Raw genomic sequence first — 20592 nt, 5'->3', positions numbered from 1 at the left:
AGATTTACAAGGAGGGAAAACAGTACACCTCTCTGAACAGTGTCTGGGAGGCTGTGGTTGCTGCTGCACGCAATGTTGATAGTGAACAGATCAAAACACTGACAGGATCCATGGATGGCAGGCTTTTGAGTGTCCTTGCAAAGAAAGGTGGCTATATTGGTCGCTGATTTGTTTTTGGTTTTGTTTTTGAATGTCAGAAATGTATATTTGTGAATGTGGAGATGTTATATTGGTTTCACTGGTAAAAATAAATAATTGAAATGGGTATATATTTGTTTTTTGTTAAGTTGCCTAATAATTATGCACAGTAATAGTCACCTGCACACACAGATATCCCCCTAAAATAGCTAAAACTAAAAACAAACTAAAAACTACTTCCAAAAACATTCAGCTTTGATATTAATGAGTTTTTTGGGTTCATTGAGAACATGGTTGTTGTTCAATAATAAAATTATTCCTCAAAAATACAACTTGCCTATTAATTCTGCACTCCCCGTAATAGAAATGTTCTGTAACCAAAGCTGGGAGTGGTGGTTTCGCCTAAGTTTGGGACAGCTGCTGATGAAACAGATGAAAAGTTGTTCTTATTGTTGTATTTTCTACTGTGTTGGAGGTCACACACATAATAGTTACCTATAGGGTAACTGCATCAACAAGTCTGCAAGGTCACAACAAATTGGAGGGCATGTGAGTGCGTGGCGTTGCTTTCATTGTCTGATGATGATATTTATTACATGCCGACTAAGACCTTCAAATACTTCTAGATAATAGCAAAGTACAACAATATATCACAATATAACGATGTCTTGATGTCACAATATAAGACATAGTGCATATGCAAACTTAAAATGACAGGAATGACAGGTTTGTTACACTTTGTCTTGTCACTTGTTAATTTTTCTTTTCACTGGTAAATGTGGAAAGTGAGAAGACCTGTTAGGTTATTGGTAGGAAAGAATCTATTTTTTGAATAAACTTGAACTCACGAATTTACTTTCAAATACTGTAAGACCTATATATCAGGAGCAATTTACAATTAAACACTGATATTCCTGCCTCCAGAAAAGAATCAAGGATCCCATAAATGAGCCAAAAAATGACATTACATGTGAATATTCCTTCTACTTCAGCTGTAGCAATAATAAAATGAAGGTTTATGTTCTAACCCTCTCCAGCACACAGTGCAAGTTTGACAACTGCTAAAAACGTGCTGACAAATACGGGTATATTCTGACACTGTCAGCTGAAACACTCTCTAACATAAACATAAAAATTCTCAAACAGCATTCAGTAAGCTGACAAACACAAATCCATGAATCTTTTCAAGTGGCTGATGAAATTTTAATTGACGATCAGTGTCTGATGGTTAGGTTTTTGTCTGAGCCATGTGGGTATCCGCCTTCCTTTTTGGCATCAAGCTGTGACTACTAGTGTCTGATAAGAAAAACCACAGACTAAAACAACTGCTTCCAATAGCAAACTTTGCGCTGATATCATTACAATTTAATGATATGATTCAATTAATTTTTGAGAAGGCCACTGACAAAGAACTCATGTGCCACATTTTGACTCAGTTAAATGGGAGCAAAGATGACCATAAGAGTTCACCTTTTTTTCATGGGGAAATAAACTATGATAGTGGCAAAACAAAAAAGAAATGCAAAATAATAAATAAACTGTTGGATGGATGGATGAAATCTATTCATCCACCCATTTTATAGCATAAATCAGTCACTGTGGTGTTGGCCACAACTGTCTATTCCAACTAAAAGACTGTAGAAAGCATTTGGAGCAGTTACTCTGGTTACAGACATTGTATAGTCGTCTCACTTTTTAACTACTCTACTGCCCTCCTTTTTCTGTAGCTCACCCAAGATAAAAGACAGAAAGGAGATATATACTCATTACTGTTACTCACCCCAACGCCAAGCATCAGGACACCTCAGTGACTTCACTTTTGATTCAGATTTTTAACTTTAGAGGTTCATGTGCAGGGTGCGACAAAACTGTTTTTTATCCATTATCCTTTTTATAAAAACTACTGAGCAACTCAGAGAGACAACAGAGAGATGCACACAGGGCATCCTACGATTACAGCACTCTGACTTCTGGGATACTGAAGAATGCTATCAATCTGTTATAATTACTTCTGCTATACAACTGCTTACTAAAAACCAAAAGGAGAGTATACAACATGCCAATTTTTAAGACTTTTACCAGTTGCCTGTTATCTTTCTCATTGATTTGAAATAGCTCTTTAATATTTATAATGGTGGTAGTGTGCACCATAGACTATAGATGATAAATGCTTTTAATTTATAGACCACAAAGCCTTCTCGGTTGCTTTTGTTCCTTTTGCTGTTCCTAAAAGCACAGCAGAAACATTGGATGGTGCTCTATACAGCCATTATACTCCAAACCACTGGAGCAGCCTTCCTGACTATTTGAGAGAAACTGAAAAAGGCAGTAATTCCATATTGACAGTTTAAGCTGGATTCAATGAAATGTTTTATTGCTTTTAAAATATTTGAAATCACTTCTGCCAAGGAGCTTGTTTTTGTTGATGTTTGTTTGTCTGTTAGTCATTCTGTTAGCATGGATAGAAACTGAAGAGGCAGTTTTTATGAAGCTTGAAAAGAGATGGGCTAGAGCAGCGGTCCCCAACTCCCGGGCCTCGGACCGGTACCAGTCCGTGAGTCGCTTGGTACCGGGTCGCGAGAGTTGAGGCTCAGGTGTGAAATGTATGGTTTTCAGGGTTTTTATTGGTTTTCAGCGTTATTTTGTTATCGTTTTTATCGTTAACTCTGTTTTCCTGGGTCTTTTCACGTGTGTTATGAATAAATCTTCTTTTTTTTCGGTACCGGTAGTTTTATTTTGTTGTATTTATCCGCGACACATTAAAGGCCGGTCCGTGAAAATATTGTCGGGCATAAACCGGTCCATGGCGCAAAAAAGGTTGGGGATCGCTGGGCTAGAGGAAGAACTCACTATGTTTGGTACGGATCTGGTGATATTTAGAAGTGTATTGTTATTTTTTCTTACTCTTTTCTACTTTGCTTCATGTTCTTCATAGCACCACTAGGTCTTGGCGAGTGGTTTGTGAGTATTTGCAAGGAAGTTAGCATCTTCCTTGTAAACTATAGGTAACTGTGGCAACCTGCTGTGACCAAAGCAATTGCAACAAAGTTTTCAGAGCAGCGTAGCTTAAGGGACCAATTTCACTCAGTGACTGACAGTAGCCAACTGCAGCTACTCACCAGTCAGTTGGGGAATACTGAGTTTTCAATACCAGCTGGCAGTTGCCAGGGTGTCCCTGACAGGTCTCTAGACCTGTGTGAGAGGGGCCTAAAACAAAAGAATGGTTTATGTCATGAATGGTAACACCAAAGGTTTTACAGTGTTTTGAGGCAGAGCGTTCTCACTCCCGAGGCGTAACATGTCGACGTTTTGTCACGTCCCGCGGCGTTCCTGAGGAACGCGAAAGGAGACCTTCGGCGTTCTTATGGTACGCGGCGGGTTATGGCTGGGATCCAGTGCAATGACGCTTCCGCGGTAATAGACGTTCCAGCCCTGTATTCCAGCCCTAAACCTAACCTTATCCCTAGCCCTGACCATAACCTTATTCCTGACCTTAACCAGGACTTTAATGATGTTAAATAGCGTGTTTCTAAGCGATTTGAAGAAAAAGAGCGAACATGTGTAGATTCAGTCCAGACGGTTCTCATATTTCCTCTTTTTTCCGAGGTCGTCATTTAGGAACGTGGTGGGTAGCCGAAAACGTAATATGGTGACGATTTGTCACCTAGCGTAAAATGTTACGCTTTGGGAGTGAGAACGGGTTGTTTGAGGAACTATTGTGAGCTAATGTTTAATGTTACACTGTTGTTCTTAAAATATTCCAATCTATGAGTGTACCTGGTGTTATTATTTTTTAATAAATGAGTAGGATGTTTAATCAGAGCCACTGACTTTTGTGGAAGCCTGCACTCAATGACTGCTCTTCAGGCTTCAAATCAAACCAATTTGAACAATTACAGTTGCAATTCTTTTATGAAGTATTCTAACATTTGTAATTTGAGTATAGTAAAAGTATTTGCAACTTTTTTTTTTTTTAAGTTTCAGCCCTTAATAGCAGTAGTACAGTAATATTGCAGTTAAGACATTTGAAGAAAGTGCTGCTTCCTTTTGATAACTGGCAATGCCATCCTTGGAGCTATGCACATTTGCTAGTGTTGCTGTTCAAGAGTTGACACATAAAAAGAGAAGTTGGCATTCAACTTAAACGTATACCGTGTCCTACCTGTAGGCTGTACAACATTCAATCTTGTAAACTGGTATTTTTCAAGAATGTAAGAATCCCCATCAGGAAGAGAGCAATTTAATACACTCAGTGCATGGAGCTTAGAGAATAATGTCCCTCATTCTATAGCTTGAACTGTATGTGGGCAATACCCTTTTTCTTTGTAAGCCATACACATAAATTGGATATAGCAGGATTTAGACTACTTCAAATTCTTACAACTATTCCACCCTTCATTGTCCAGGGTTCGATTTAATAGGGTGGAGTAGAGCAGATCTGAAAGTTGCTGTATTCGACTTATGTGGATGAAAACATTGCTTGGCCTCAAGGGTGAATGCTCAGTTGACTTAAACACTGCACTTTTACTGCAACAGCGTCTTCAATTCACTGAATTCTTTTGAAGTAGAGCTGCAGTTCCAGATTGAACAAAGAACTTTTGACTAGATGGAGAACCAAAGACAGAGGCATACAGGAGACAGGCAGAAAATGTCTCTGTTGTGTAAGAATGGCTGTGGGGTTGTACACAAACTGTCTCTCACTGTTCTGACAGTGCAGCAGAAGTTTATATTTTTGTCAGTTTCTGCCTCGGTGGATTCCAGAGGAAATTATTCTTGTTTATGGGTAACTTAATTTTTAATTATAATGTTTGGTTATAAAGAGGTTACCATAATTAAGGTTACCATGATTAAAAACGAAACAAATAAGAAGCGATTGTTAAAAAAAGGAGTGACCAGTTAAAAAACCAACCTGATCTCAGAGAAATGAGCTGCACTGAAACAACTTTCCTCTCTTTCTGTATATGCCCCCTTAGGGAGGAAAGATGAAGTCCAACACTTGAGAGATAAAATATGTTCTTACAGCATATATGAAGAGCTCAGGCGAAAAAGAAAACTTTGTTTGTTGCTTGAATGTCAAACATTAGTGTGTTAGATAGTCAAAGAAACTGCTTTTTAAACAGCTGAAATGTTTGTTCAGCCAGGTTACAATTATCAGTATTGCAACTTGTTTCATCAGAAAAGCTGACCTCTCTGGCATCTCGATCTTATTTCAGCATCTTAGAACAGAGGTAATTCCAACTGTGCAGTAATGGGAGAGAATTGTTTTGTTAATGCATTCACTGTGTTCTCTGAACGACCTGCAGCAATCTGCCTTCTAGTTCCTGCACTCCAAATTCATAAAATCTGCTTATTAGAATTCTGCCACAAGTCCAGCTGAATTCCTTGAAGCCATTAGTGGTTGCTGAAAATGGTTTGGGCTGGCCTCAGCATCAATTGTAATGACAAGGACAGGGTGCCAAGGAGAATCAATGCTTCTCTGTGGCTCAAGAATTAAACTGTAACAGCAAGACTGCTCCCGCTGAATGCCGGACTCCCGTCTTTTTCAACCACTTAATTGATCAAGGTTTTATTTATCTTGTCACAAGATGTTAACCTAATTTGTTTTCCCATTTGCTCACAAAGCACCTTCATTGAACAGCCATGTTAACAATCCAGATGTATTTCTTTCTCAGCTTTGAACACAGTTACGAGATTGTGCTTTTACATATAGATGTTACACTTTTAAACTTTTATAAGTAATTATCATATCAAACATCATTTTAGTGTTATTATTTCCCACTATACATACGCATAGGGAGATTTTCTTTGTAGACTATTATTCTGTTTGTGTGTGAATAGCTAAAATGATTCCCTCTCCCTTTCTTCTTTATGAACAAAGCAGTGGTGCATCATGCACTCGTTTTCTTTTTTACTCTCAACTATGCAAAAATGTAATTGGGTGATATCTTTTACTGCAATGCCTCCTGCATGCATTTCCATTACATTTCTGTCATAAAATACCCTCCTCACTGTTGTCAACTTAAATGGAATGTCAATACTTTGTGTGTGCAATAGGGAGCGTGGAAATGAGCTTAACACTGGGACCCATAAACATAAAGTTTAATGCCACCACCCATGAAAGGGCCAATCACAACATAGCTTTGCAAATCAAAGAATAATAATCACATAATTTCTTGCCTAGCCTTCTCAATAGCTTAATATAAATAACTTAGTAGCACCCTATGGTGTGCTTTCATTTCCTATCATCACCAATTTCCTTCTATCTTGGCCCCAAACGCTTTGCCTCTTTACCCTCCAAAGCCTGTTGTATATTCGTTTTCCAAGCTCTTTTTTCATTTATTATATGGACAAAAAAGACCAAAGTATAGAATAAAATCAGATTATCTTGTACAAAGAAGAGACTAAATTGTTGAATAACAGAGAGCACTTCTCAGCTGATGTCAGTCCAATGTCCAGAGGGGAATTCCCCACACAGGGACACTTTATAGGCTCATTTGCATTACTAGAGCTCCAACTGTAAGTCAGCAGGCTGCTAAGAAGGAGACTTCCATGCCAGCACAGGGTGATTATAGCTATAATATATTAACCAATAGCGAACAATTTTAAAGACAAGTCAGATGATAATGTGATTGATAAGCCTTTCCCGTAAGTCAACCGACTGTAGACCAATCTACACATTTTTTCTTCCACTGCCAGCTTTGTAGGTGTCCCCCTATCCATCTCATGAAAGAGATTTTTTAATTAAAATTTCACATCAAATCTTCCTAAAAACAAATTGTTTTGATATTTTGATATGATTAGTTAATAAATAAACAAGTAAATTGCTAATTTAATAAAAAATGATTGAAGAAATGCTTGAATAAGTCATATGCAAACTGTAATGCATTATGTGTCATACCATCTTCATAAGTCTTGCAAGATAAACACACAAGATAAACATCATGTAGTTCTCTTAGTGGTAGACACACACATGCACAGAACTTGTTGAGAAATTAATGTTTTCTCGTAATGTCAAGGAAGAGTGCATACAGTGGAATCTCCAAGGTAATTAAACAGAATTAAAGGTCTGCTGTGACTGGAAAAGCTTGGCAGGAATAGACTAATGGTAAAGTTAATTAAGGTGTGTTTTATCCCCCTAATGAAACTCATCTTCTCAGCTCACGGTATAGAGGAAAGTTCAAAAGAATAGCTTTACAAGTCCAGAGAGACTTTTAGCAGTATGTTGTTATTTTTACCTGTACATGTCGGTCATTAAAGAGCATTTTCACTGGGTTTACCAATGTAAAAACACTACCTTGTAATTGATTAACCCCCACCAGTTCGTCTGTGTGTTTTCAATTAGCTGTTCCAGAAAAAACACTAGACCTTTTTATCTTACATCTTGAAATTTTTAACTTAAGAGCTTCTATAAAATCTTGGTTTTATTTTGCAGATACCTTAAAAATATATAGATCCTACCTCCAAAAGAGCAAAACCTAGATCTCAAAGTGTATGTGCACTGCTTCCAAACTAATATGTTACCAGTATCAGAGTGCCAAAAACCAAAGTTCCTTGAGACTAACGCCATAAGCATGTCAATCCCCATAGATTCCCTTGATAAGAGACGAGACATGTTTAGATACTGGTACATGAAAAATTATTTCAGTATTCATATCAAGATTCAGTCTTCATAACAACTGTATGAGAGGTGAATATTTTAAATAGTAACCCATTTAAGTTTTATTAAGGCTACTAAGGGATGCTAACAACTTGATATTTAAGGCCACAAGTACTTGGACCCGCAGGCTATCTGCTGTGCATCACGTGAAAAGAGTCTCTGAACTGGACCCCTAAACCATGTTTGTGATATTGGTTGGTTTTCAAGATTCTTTTTATTGCAGCATCAAACAAACAGTGTGGCCAACTCAGTGGTGTTGTTCTGAAATTCCATGTCATTAATCAGCAGGTACCTTTGTTTGTATGACACACCCATAAACGAACATGCTGGTGCTTGTAATTCACCTTTTTTATTAAAATACGTTCCCTCCCAGTTCCCAAAGACAGGAAAAAAAGATGTGGAAGACCAAATTTTTGAGTCTTGATGTAGTGTGAAAGTACTCCTTCTATCCATCAAGGATCAGAAGTGATACTTTGTTGTAGCACCACCACTAAACTGTAGCATTAGCAGTATAAAGAATAAAATATAAATGCAAGAGTAGAGTCGTTACTAATAGATCTGATCTTTTACTATTTTCTGTTCAGGTATTGGGAAGTCTATTGAAACCTAATGTTACTGCCAGCACTTAATCAATCTAAATAACCTGCTTTATTCATGCACCTTATTTTTGTTGTCAGTGTTGACAGAATCACATACTGCAACCAAGAGTTTACCACAATCACTCTGACTATATCGAGTGAAAAATGATCAATTACAGTGTTGCCAACTCTCACTTCCCCTCTCTCTGTCACTTATCACGCTGGTGATAAATGGCTAGGTACTAATAAATAATCTCACATTCTGGGCGGTTTATGGAGAAGGACAGCCATTAATTAGAGTGACAGACAAGCGGAATATATTACGAAGATGCATAATGAAATCGGGGTTCTAAGTATTGCTTTACCCTATTCACCCATTTCCATTTCTTTCTCAAATAATTGGAAGAATTTGCTGGGGAACATTTGTGAGGAAAAGTTTGTTTTTATTGGTCTAGTAAAAGCAACACCAACACAAGTCTGCACAGTTCCAGTTTATTTAAACTTTTAAGAGATTTATACTGTTAAAAGTTTTAAAGGAACTAAAATTACCGTTAGCCACTCACAAATACTAGTTAACTGCTTACTCAAGGATACAGTGTTTCTGGTAAAATACTTCACTAAGGAGTAAATCTGTTGTGTAAATTGATAGCACATTTTGAAAATTTCATAAAGATGACACATCTAAGCAATGTGGACTAGGTTGCTGTCCCAGCTGGTATATAGACTACGGCCCCAAAGTAACAATAAAATGACAGATTAGAAATCTGTATAACTATTTTAAATATATATTTAAAACATATTAAATATAATTTAATGAATATTTGTAATTATTTAACTTCTTGTGAAACTCCCCAAATTTTTTGGACTTAAAGAGGCCATTTGTTTCACAAATGGTTCACCAAGATGGTCTGCCATCTTTACTTACTATTAAAATAATTGTTGATGAATTTTTTTGTTATTACGGGCTATAGAGCAAGATATAGGTACGTTTTTTTGGTTGATACTCCCTAATTTCTCCCTAATATTAAAGGTGATTTGATGTGTTTTTGTAGTATGGTGATTATATATAGGGGTTCACTAAAACAATTTGAGGTTGCACACATTCTTCCTGTACAGAAAATTAGATATTGCTAACATAGTCAAAGAGCATGTTTCTCTTTTTTATGCTATAATAGTGTTAAATTGGGGGGGGGGGGGGGGCAAACAAGCAATTAGTTCTTACAAGTATTTAAAGACATAAAATTTGGGGGCAGCTGGGGGGAGGGCAAGGCTCTACAGCACAGGGGCAGTTACCACCCTTGACCCCCTATACATATTACTATATAAGAGTATTTATCTATGAAAAGAAAAAAATGTAAAAATAAAAGTGAAGTAAAATTAAGATAAAATTAACACAATAAGCAGTCATGATAAAAGCATGTAATATATGGATATAACCCTTAAAAGAAGATGACGTGGTTTCTACCCAACTATGTATACAGTCCATTACATTCTGTAAGTAGCTGTATGACTATAAAAAAAACCCTCGTTCGTTAATATTCAGAATATGTTTCCAGTTTATGTGTGTGCGGCTGCAGTTTACTTGTTTATGACATTTGATTATGATTATTTGTGTGAGTCAAGGCAGTTTTATGCCAAGAACAGCATGCAGCCTGATGGGCTCACTGGCATGTTTCCATTCAGCACAGATGAGCATAGCTCCTAAAAAGTCTCCACCTGTGTTGCATAGCTAAATAAAGCTGTGAGAAGTTAATACATTGGTAGACAAGCTATAAACAGATACCTCTGAATAAGTGCATGTGAGTTAACAGAGACAGACAACTGTCTTAAGTCAGCAAGCTCAGCTAACAATGTGGCCTTTGCTGATAAGAAGCACAAGTTGGATGCTGTGGTTCTGCTACCCAGATAACCCATTTCCTCCTTTCTCTCTGCTTCTGCTCTGTGTTGTTGGTCATCTGGAAGTCAGTTAAAGACAGTGATTTATGCCTGGAACTTCATGCGGCATAGCCTCATTACACACAGCCATTTTGAGAATCAGCAGATAATTACAGTATACATCATAGAGCTCATGGGGCCCAGCAGATTCAGACCATTCCACTAGCCTGTCATTTAGGGGAGAAGGCCCAAGGAAAAACAGGATTCTAACCTCATTTGCTCTTCATTTTATAGAAACTTCTGTTTAAATATGTTATGTATATAAAATTTACTTTTTTTTTTCTTTAATTGCTCTACTATAGATACTCAGTAACATTTCTGTACCTCCATGATGGTGACTGTTTTTTTGTGTTGTCCATTTGACTGTCCCATTCTTCACTCAAAATCAACTGATTCACTTTTAGATGCTGAAGCTTACTCTCACACTTCCAAATTCTAGTTTTTGCAACTCTGTGTTTTACTAATGCTATAGCTATGACAGCATTCAACACAAATATCAAAGGTAAACTTCACCGTGAAAGTATAATGTTTTGAAACTAGACTTTTCTGACAGTTCTTCAGAATCATAACCCAGGTTGCTCCAGAAGATAATTTAGTCAAGTGATCTGAACTGAAGTGAACTTAAATGAACTGAATTAATGACATTCAGATTTGGTGCTCACCTCGAAATTGATGGCAGGTTGAAGCGCACATATTCTAGAATTTGTAACTTCATTGCAAAAGCATACAGATCATATCTGCTGTTGTTACTACAGCTGTGCTTTTAATCAGGAATAGATTTTTTTGGCCAAACACTTAGAAACAACAGTTAAGAACAACATCCTGATTTCCATGTTTATTACATGTATGACTCTTGACAGACATGCATGTAACCTGAACACGACTGGCTGGTGGAGACAGAAAACAGTGAGGCTTAGTTTGTTCAGTCAAATAAAGGTGGTAAAGAGTTAATTTGAACAGTAAATTCAGTTTAAACAGTGATTAGTAAAAACATATTGTGTTTTTTACTCTGTTTAGTTACCTTATATTGGGTTTCGTGGACTCAACTACTTGTATAAATAACAACCAATCTAAAATGACACAGTGAGCAGTTCTAACCTTTTTTTTTCAATCTTCCATGAAGGGAACATTAACTCGTGCCCGAACTGAACTGAACCCTGAATATCTGGACCTTCGTCCTCGAGCTGAGCTGAACCCTGAATATTGGACCCCTTGCACCCCTTTAGTGAGTACTGATGGTCCCATTTCTACTAATCGCTCACTGTAGATTCACTTCATATAGTTTGTTATTTTTTAACAACTCTAATCATTTTGTGTTCCATTTTCACATCAGGTATCCATGAAGTAGCATATGAAAGCCTGTTATGGTGATGATTTTCTCATTCATGTTTCCATCCTTGTTCAGCCATGTTTCTCTGTGAGACACTGCAGTGAAATAGATTGCAGTTTCTTCATATTTCCTCCTTCTTCTCTATATAATGTTTAAATATGTTTTGCCTCCGAGTAACAGTGACATATTGTACTTACAACATCATTAAATATGGGGCCTAATGTGATGCTAATATTCATGCCATTTTTACTTGAGTAATAAGTATTTGTCTCATTACCTCCATGCTTGGAAAACACAGTGCTTGATAGTCATCTGGGGGTTGGAGGAGGTTGGCTTGTGTTGCTTTGCTTGCACAGTTGTGAATCTTAATGATGTCAGTTTTCTTACTGTTATCAACCACACTATATCAACATGGAACAGGGGGTTTTGTAAACTTGGACTCCAACCATATTCTGCCTCCATTGCAATCTGCAGTGCTAAGTTTATTTATTTTTGTCCTGTTTTAACGCAGGAATAATTTGCTGCCTGTAAATTACTTACTCATCAGTGTATATTACACACAGCAGTAGTTAGAGGTTAATTTTCTGACCATTTATACAGCATATACCACCTTTGTATAAAACTACTGTGAATGATTTGATGTTTTTCTTGAAGTTACTTAACGGGAGCCATCGATTAATTGTCTCATGTGCTGTAAGGGCAATGTGGACTAATATGTTTTGCCTTTTAAATTCGAAAGTAGATATATTACATTTAATTTCTTTAATTATTTATTTAACAGCAATATTGTTCACAATAGTTGTACTCCTTTTCTCAGCATTAAATATTTATTGCAAGTTGCTCACCCTTGGGGCTCACCATCAGCAAATGGGAAAAGATAACAAGGTGTTGGTATAAACACAATGAGGTCTCTCTTACCTAAACTCCCCTGGGTGGGAATCAAGTCCTGTGGTACACCATCGTGTTGCACTGATTGTACTTCTAGTAGCCAGAGTCAGCACAGACAACAGTTGGAATATTTTATTATCATGGAGCTTGAACCCTCGGGTCATTGTAAAAGCCAGTTTTAAAAATCATTCCTACGTGGACAGTTGATGTAGTGTGAGAGATAGAGCACACTGTACACACCATAGGAGCTGAAATTAAATTAAACAAATGTCTTTGAGCATAAGAATTCCTTTCACTTCTCATCCCTTCATTTATAACTGCGCTATGTTTAACTTACAGCATTACTGGCCTCAGAGAGAAAGTAGGTGATCAAAATTCCTGAATAAAGTTCCATTCATCATCATAATGTGTATTAATGAACTACGAATGCTGCATATATGTAAATATCTCTGTCAGGATTTTGGAGCAAGCAAAACTCAAAAATTTGAACCAATACATTAAACCTACTAGATAAATAGAAACTCTTTTTTTCAGTTTGAAAAAAGATTCTAATGATTACGGATCCAGCAGTAACACGGCTTCCTTTCAAACAAAAGGATTCGTCATTGTGGATCTCTTGTTAGACAATAATTCATGTTGCATTCCAATAACAAGTGGTACTTTTCTTTTTCGTTAGAGACAGGTTTCTTTTATCATCCTGAGACATATTCCCCAAACATATAAATGGCTGAGGGACCAATAATATGATAAATGGGGCAGTCCATGTTCTGTGTCTCGCTAAAGTTTATAAACTCAATATTTGGACTTTAGCCTGATTTAATGAACAGTATTTCTCAGACATCTCTCCCAAGCTGTATTCAGTCGGAGATCTATCTTTCTTTGTTGTAGCACTATGCTGTTTGCTTATTGGGCCTCACCGGACTAAAAAAAAATCTCAAAGACTACTTGCATGCGCATATACACAAATGCATGTGCAAACACACACTATCACCACTGAGGAGGCCCCTTTCTTCCAGCCCAAGAGGGAATGATGACTCTCATTATCGCCTCAAAGCAAGAAGGCCACAGTGCCCCTACTCAGCAGCCCTATTAAGTTACCAGACAGCTTTATTGTATTGGTGTTCGATAATTTCCTTTCCTCTGTCATTCGGAGTGCATAGGGGAGTTGTTGCATGGGGAGAAAGGGGTTGGGAATGTGGCAAGAACTAACGTGAAATGGCACAGCTGGCTGAAAATATTCCCTTCTCTGGTTGGTAAGTGCTTGGGCTGATTGTTTATTGTTTAAGAGTCCTTGGCCACACATGTGCATTCATTAATGGTTTAATTGTATTCAGAAATCATGTCTATAGAAATGGAGTATTGCAGTTATCATGTAAACTAGTCACAACACACATACATCCTCCAGAGTCATTTTAACAGCTGAATGAATCCATTAGCTAATTGGAAAAGTATCCTCGTAGACTGCTTTTGTCACAACGATTTATTGGGAATTTTGTCACTCCGTGGTCCTTGAAATCATAAAGATCAATGCATTTACTGCCATGTGATTATATCCATTGTAAAGTATTGGGGTAGGGGGAATCTAAAACAACCAGGATGCAGGCCACATGTCCCTGTAAGGATAAAACTATTAGATAAAGGATAAAATTACCAGAATACATTTAAAAATCAGTTATTTTTCCATTGTAAATTGCAAGACAGATGCCCTATGTAGTAAGTAACTGATGTTTCATGGGACTTTGTTTTTTGTTTATGACATCAGATTACTCTTATCTTGTTTCTGATAAGATTGTCTTTAATTACTGTAGTGGCATACTGGAAATTAAGTTTAACATCTTTAATTAAGTCTCTGAAAGTACAGGACTGAACAGTAGGTGTAAGAATTTGATGAAACTAGTCTGAGGTAACTTGAGACAAACCACCTACATATTACAGCTGAGAGAGGAAGCCTGTGCCATGGAGCTCCCGGCACACAGTTTTTGTACTGATGTTAATTCCAAAGGAGGTTTGGGTCTCCGCAGTTGCTGAATCATCAAAGTGTCAGCAAAAGTGTACCTTTGTAACCCCTCTTTATAACTGCTGTAGTCCCTGAACAGTTCAACTTTGCAAAAACACCACATAGAGTTGAGCATGGTGGTGTGATTTGTTTACAAATCTTTGTAAAGATGCTGCAAAGCTAGATGCTTTATTTTATACATCTGTCTGGAAGAGACTGTGTGGCCACTTATAGTACACCTGGATTAGAGGATGAAACATAATCTAACAATGGAGAGAATGTATCGTTAAAACTATGGTGCAGGATGTTCGGAATGCAAGTCCAGCTGCTAAGCTTAGATTAGTGATGTATTACGTACAATTTGATTTAATCAATCTGAAAGTGTCTTGACTGAAAATATTGATAAGACTAGAAAGGAAAGTAGACCTTCAGACTAATTTTTGTACTCATAAATTTAGGCAGCTTACTCTTACTCCATATAGCAGATAAAACAGCATGTGTGTGTTTTAACATGCTTGAAGTAATCATTGATTTTTGGAAAATTGTGACAAATCAGCGACTTTCAGGATTCATACAAGATTCCAGTTATGCATGCTTCCTCTTCTAAAGCGACATTAGGCATACTGTCAGGGACAATCTCTGTAGGTGTTTCTTTGGAAGCTGAAATGAACCAATGTCAGATAGAGTTATAACGTATACCTGTGTATAGGGCAACAGTTTTATTCTGTGAAATGTGCTTTATTGTCTGAAATGTACTTATTGATCAAGCTGGAAAATCACATTAGGAAAATGCTATAGATTCATACATCTATTAATGATTACAGTATTTAGACCATGATGAACTGCTTTAAGCAGAGATGAGGAAGAGTGTTTGGCCAGCTATACAATTGCAAAGAGCATTGTAAAACACAACTACACAGCAGTAAATAATGAATTAATCTTTCTGATGATGATTAACTCCTTTAGTCAGTTTTTAGATTGTGAGATCTCATGTTTTTTGTTGTTTTGTCTTTGGCAAGTATTCTGTCCAAAGTCAAACAATATCACTGAAAAATTAGTCAGTTTTGAATTAAAATGTGTGGCCTAATACACGGGTTTGGCACCTGTTTAATAACATAAGAACTCTTTATCTTATTAAACAGCTTCTCATGACATGTAACTATTTGCTCCTAGTTTTTGTAGTGTGGTACCCTTTTTATGGGCACTTTATGGACAGATTTTTAAAATACATTTGGGCTTTTCAAATTTTTATTTGGGTCCTATTTACATGTATTTTCTTTTTTCTAGGTAGTTTTCATCTTTCACAGTAACTCCTGCTACTTAGAGATATTAATGAATTAATCAAGGTTTTTTTAAAGTCTAATATAAAAAGAACTCCAAAAGAAACTTACTTAACTACTCAATAGTCCTCTTTAAGCTCTTACTATAATCTATGCTTTGCATCCCAATAACAAAATACCACAAAAAAAACTGTTCTATATTTTTACAAACCATGTTGACAGAAAAATAAATAAATAAATATAAACTTTAATGTGAGATTCAACAGTAATCCTGAGAGAGGTGCAGTTGTCATTGTGAGTGTTTGCCTGAGACTATGTCTCAATCAGGTATAGCAGAGAAATGCTCCACAGACTGTAAAGTGGAAAGATGTGATGAAGACCAGATAGTGGAGGATATGCCTGGGGTAATTTTACTTTATATGAAACCAGCTCTGTGCTATCCTAAAATTTCAAATGATATTGCCTATATACAGTACATTATTATGCTTTAGTCAGCCTTTCCACTTCTTGAGCACTGATGTAAATTCATGATGGAAAAAACTCCCAAGGTAGATAAAATCATTGAAATTATGCTGCAAATTTCTGCCTTAGGAAGAATGAATTTGTTTACATTTAGGAATTACCAAAAAATACAAGTTGTTTAGATGTATTCCACTCTTTATGAGACAAAAAACATATATGGTTTATCCCTTTTTTTGTCCGATCCGATATCATTTTTATCTTTTCTAATATTAATGTTGAAGTTGTGCAACACATACTGAGCAATCAATGAAATTTTAACTACTTGTTTAAAATCACAAGGCAGTAGGAAAGTCTGGCATAATGGAAATAGCCTTGATTAAACTGCAGTGGCTTAGTATGACACGCTACTTACTCTTCTTACCATTTGACTTTATGTGAAGGTCAGTTTGGCCATTAGCTAGATCAGCCTAACACTGTCTGCCCCACCTCTCCACTCCAATTCTTCTCATCTACTCTCTCCTCTCTTCTCCTCCCCTCTCCACAGTCTGAAGAGAGATGTGATGGGGCTAAATTTATCTTCACAGAAACCAAAGCTAAGATGTTAAAAGAGAACTCCTGCCAGCTTGGTAACTGACTGCTGATCGTGATCAGCTTCACCTTTGCGAGGCGCCTGTCAAAATAACATGCACCCTTTTCTCTTTTACCCTTCTCTCCATCCTTCCTTCTTTTTTATCCTCTTTCTCAACTCAATCCTCCAATCCCCTGTTTTATTAACAACAGAGCTGGTGGCTAGTGATAACTGGTCACTCCTCAAGGCGCTGAAAGGCAAGGACACTCTATTATCCTAGCTAGATGGATGGGTTGAAATATTGCCTGCAAGTGGTAGAGCCTGCCAAATCATCCAGTCTTAAAACCCCTTTGTCTCTGACAAGGAGGAACATTAGCGAGAGAGCCAGGTTCATGGATAAAGATACACTTCTCTGTATTCGACATGGAGAGAATAAAACCGATGAGTGTGTTGAAAGGTCAAGAAATTCAAAATATGCATAATGGCTCTGTTTTCTCCCTGTTTCTGCAAAACGTCAAGTGCAGGTTTTCATAGTTTGTCTTGAGGTAAAGAATAGTCGCTTAGATTCCTTAGTTTTTGTACTTATTTCAATATGAATCATGAACCAATTACCAACCACTTAACAAAAAACAGGACCAATAATGGGGACTCGAGAAGATGCAAAAATGTCTAGGTCAAATTTTGTGTTGCAGGTGGACAGAGGTAGCAGTGGCCCCAGATGCCATAGATATTTATGTATGCCATGCATATACAGTATGTACTGTACTGTACTGTACTGTACACATGGCATATAGACATACCAGTGGACGCCATGCTACATAACTATAGCCTCAGACATAACACAGACACATAAACATAGAAGATGCAGAATAACCACATTCATACTTTTTGCCATTAAAAGCCACACAATTTTCTTGCTTTGTTTCAGACTGCAGTTAGTTGGTAAAAATGTTTTAACTTGATATTTGGGGTGAGCATCACAAAATTATTGTTCGTGAAAGTCAGTAATTGTGAATGTTGTACACTTACAAAAACAGCAGCACAGCAGCAGCACCTTATACAAAGTAGTGCCACAGTCTTGTATTTGTGTGCTTCTTAGGGTTACATACGGTTTTCTGTTATTTTTTCATGTAGTATTTTTGTATGCAATATAATTTTGCCCCTATTTTTATTACAGTAAGTAATTGAATCAAGAACATTGTGCTACACGTCAGTCAGCAGTCAAACAATCATGCACAAGAACAATATATGAAAATATTATTTATAATGAAAATATAGTAAGAAAATTTGACCTGAACATTCACTGGTACTGAAAATCCACTTTAAAAAGACCATCTAACATCTTTCAAAGAAATGTAGAGCTGTGAAGTTTATCACTGCTCCGAGGTCTTCTTTTTGCATGGCACGCTCATCGTCCATGCTTTTTAATTGAATTAAGGAGCACTCAGGGAGGTTTCTCTGTTATTGTTGTCTTGTAGGTGTACAAGGTTATTAAAGAGGGAAGCATGTTAAGTCATTTGTTATCCCTGGCATACTAACAAACATGTTGGCTTTGGGCAAGGTCTACAGGTTGCATGAGCAGTTCAGATTGATACTCCTGCCACAGCCACACCTAGATACCATGTTATCCCAAGAGGATGCTTAGGATGAGACGAATATGGGGGGGTATTGAAGGAAAAGCACTAGAGAAGGAAGTGGGTACTATACAGTATTTTTTTTTCCTCAATTCAGATATAAGAAATCTCAAAATGTCAATAGTAAAAGTGATCCAGCTTTGTTGCTACCCACTATTACATATATGCTTAGTAAAATAACGACTAAAGCGACTAACAACATATAGAATATATAGAACAAAGTCATTTACCCCATTGTCCCAATTATTCTAGATTCAGATCTACGCTTACTTCTTCTTCTTTTTTTTTAACTCAAGCATTAGTTCTTGACACATATAACCCCATGGGTTTTTCATCAGCAAAGGCTTGATTTTACTAATTGGTACCAAAGCTGTTAATTGGAGCTGTGGAAACAAGAAATGTAAAATCAGAGGACACTCTCATGGGAAATATGTGTGTTCAACCTCATTTTCCACCTTTACTCATTGTTTTTTTTAATTATCTAACTGCAGAGAGGACATCATGTTGTTGTCATAACAAAATACACAGTTAAAAAAATACGCTGTTCAAAACAAACATACTGCATGCAGCACTGCATTTGTTTACAGTAAATATAAAGACAATATATAAAGAGGCCATGACAGCATATTCTTATAATTATGCTACAGGAAGATTTATGACGATGCAGACTGTAATTTCATTCAGTAGAATGCACTATTTTCTCACTCATCGGGCCTATATCAGTGCCCTTCTCTCTTCTTCATACACGGTTCATTCACTTATATATATTTAACCTACTAAGCTATTAAGTGTTGGGGGGGGGGGGGGGGGTTGTCAAGCTTTTGCATTTATTGCTTGCTGATTAAAGTCATGTTAACAGTTCTGGTCTCTCTGTGAATGCAGTTATGCTTTTTTGTTTTGTTTTGTTTTTGTTTTTTTTGCAATAACAAAAAAAACTATGTTACTGTGGATTGGATATTACACTGATACTATCTTGGAGGTTGGTATTAAAAGTGATCTTATCTTGACTGCATTGAACTGCTTTATTCCTAGTTCATAGTAATTAATTGCTGTCATGTGTTCAGTTATACAGTTGTTCTTACTGTGGTGTTTGTGAACTGCACTTTTAAGAGAGCTCTTAACAGTTATGCCTTTTACCTTAGATGTTTTCTTAATGAACTGGTTTCTGAGCCAGTAATTATGCTGTTAAGTGCTTCTGCTATTGAAATTTGATTTATTTCTATCTATGAGGGCCATAGATAGATAGATAGATAGATAGATAGATAGATAGATAGATAGTTTCAACAGCTGTGATTGCTTAATCTCCTCCAGCCACATTACATCCTCTCAAGGGCCAGTCATCCCTTGAAATGCTCAAATGATTTTCTGTTGTCAGTCACATTAGCAGCTTCAAACTCCTTGTCACTCAACAACAGCCACGTGCTGTGCACCTTGGGAAATACAATACATGCAATTTATCATGGGAAATCATCATCAAAAAACTTTGAAATTGTAAGAAGATTCCTTCTCTCTACCACAGCAATTCTTATTAATCTTTTGTTTTTAGTTCACTCAAACCCAATCTGTTAGAACGCTGACAACGAAGAAACATTTTTTATTCATTTACTGCTCTGAATTTGTTCAGAGAAACACAGTTAAACTCACCCAACATCACCATAGCAGCTGGTTATTCACTATTCATTGAATACTGTTTGCTATTGGGCTTTGCCAAAAAGAAGAATTTAATTTTCTGATAATTTCTTTTTTGTCTACATCTAAAGGGAGAAGTTAGATGTTCTGCTACCATTAATCCTTCTGACAGCAACACAAAAGATAACTGACTGATTGTTACAGTATGTTAAGGTTCATCCATTTCTACAGCATTATATAGTTAGATGAGATCACTAAAATTCAGCCTCAGAGGCAGAGCATATCGTGGCAGCTTTTGATGTTTTGCCCAGTACTGTGAACACATGCAGTCCAAATCTAGATACTAACAAAAAAAAATCTTAGTATGTACAACATACCCACAGTGCAGTTGACTTGTTGGAATATATCCAGGGTGTGCTGGAGGAGTTTCAGATGTCTGACCTATAAAACTGTTCCATGACCATTTTTGAGGTTATGAGACACTGGAACATAAATTG

The 20592-nt window shown here is 36.8% G+C and overlaps 1 protein-coding gene across 4 annotated transcripts in view; it reads left to right on the top strand.

The window, feature by feature from the left end:
• pcdh9 (protocadherin 9) overlaps positions 1-20592 on the top strand; it is a 205203-nt gene that overhangs the window by 44580 nt on the left and 140031 nt on the right. For 2 of the 4 annotated variants that reach the window (XM_085272264.1, XM_085272248.1), the window contains exon 3: positions 11432-11533. The exons of the other annotated variants lie outside the window; for them this stretch is intronic. In XM_085272264.1, coding sequence (XP_085128390.1) covers positions 11432-11533 — 102 coding nt within the window. The remainder of the gene's footprint in view (positions 1-11431; positions 11534-20592) is intronic. 4 annotated transcript variants of the gene reach the window in all.

The sequence above is a fragment of the Mchenga conophoros genome, linkage group LG1 (genome assembly GCF_057382185.1).
Source record: "Mchenga conophoros isolate Kocher_MC1m ecotype Shallow Benthic linkage group LG1, M_conophoros_male_GT1.1, whole genome shotgun sequence".
In the NCBI taxonomy this organism is placed as follows: domain Eukaryota; kingdom Metazoa; phylum Chordata; class Actinopteri; order Cichliformes; family Cichlidae; genus Mchenga; species Mchenga conophoros.
Note: the sequence above shows the minus strand (reverse complement) of the source record. Positions and strands in the feature narration are given on the sequence as shown.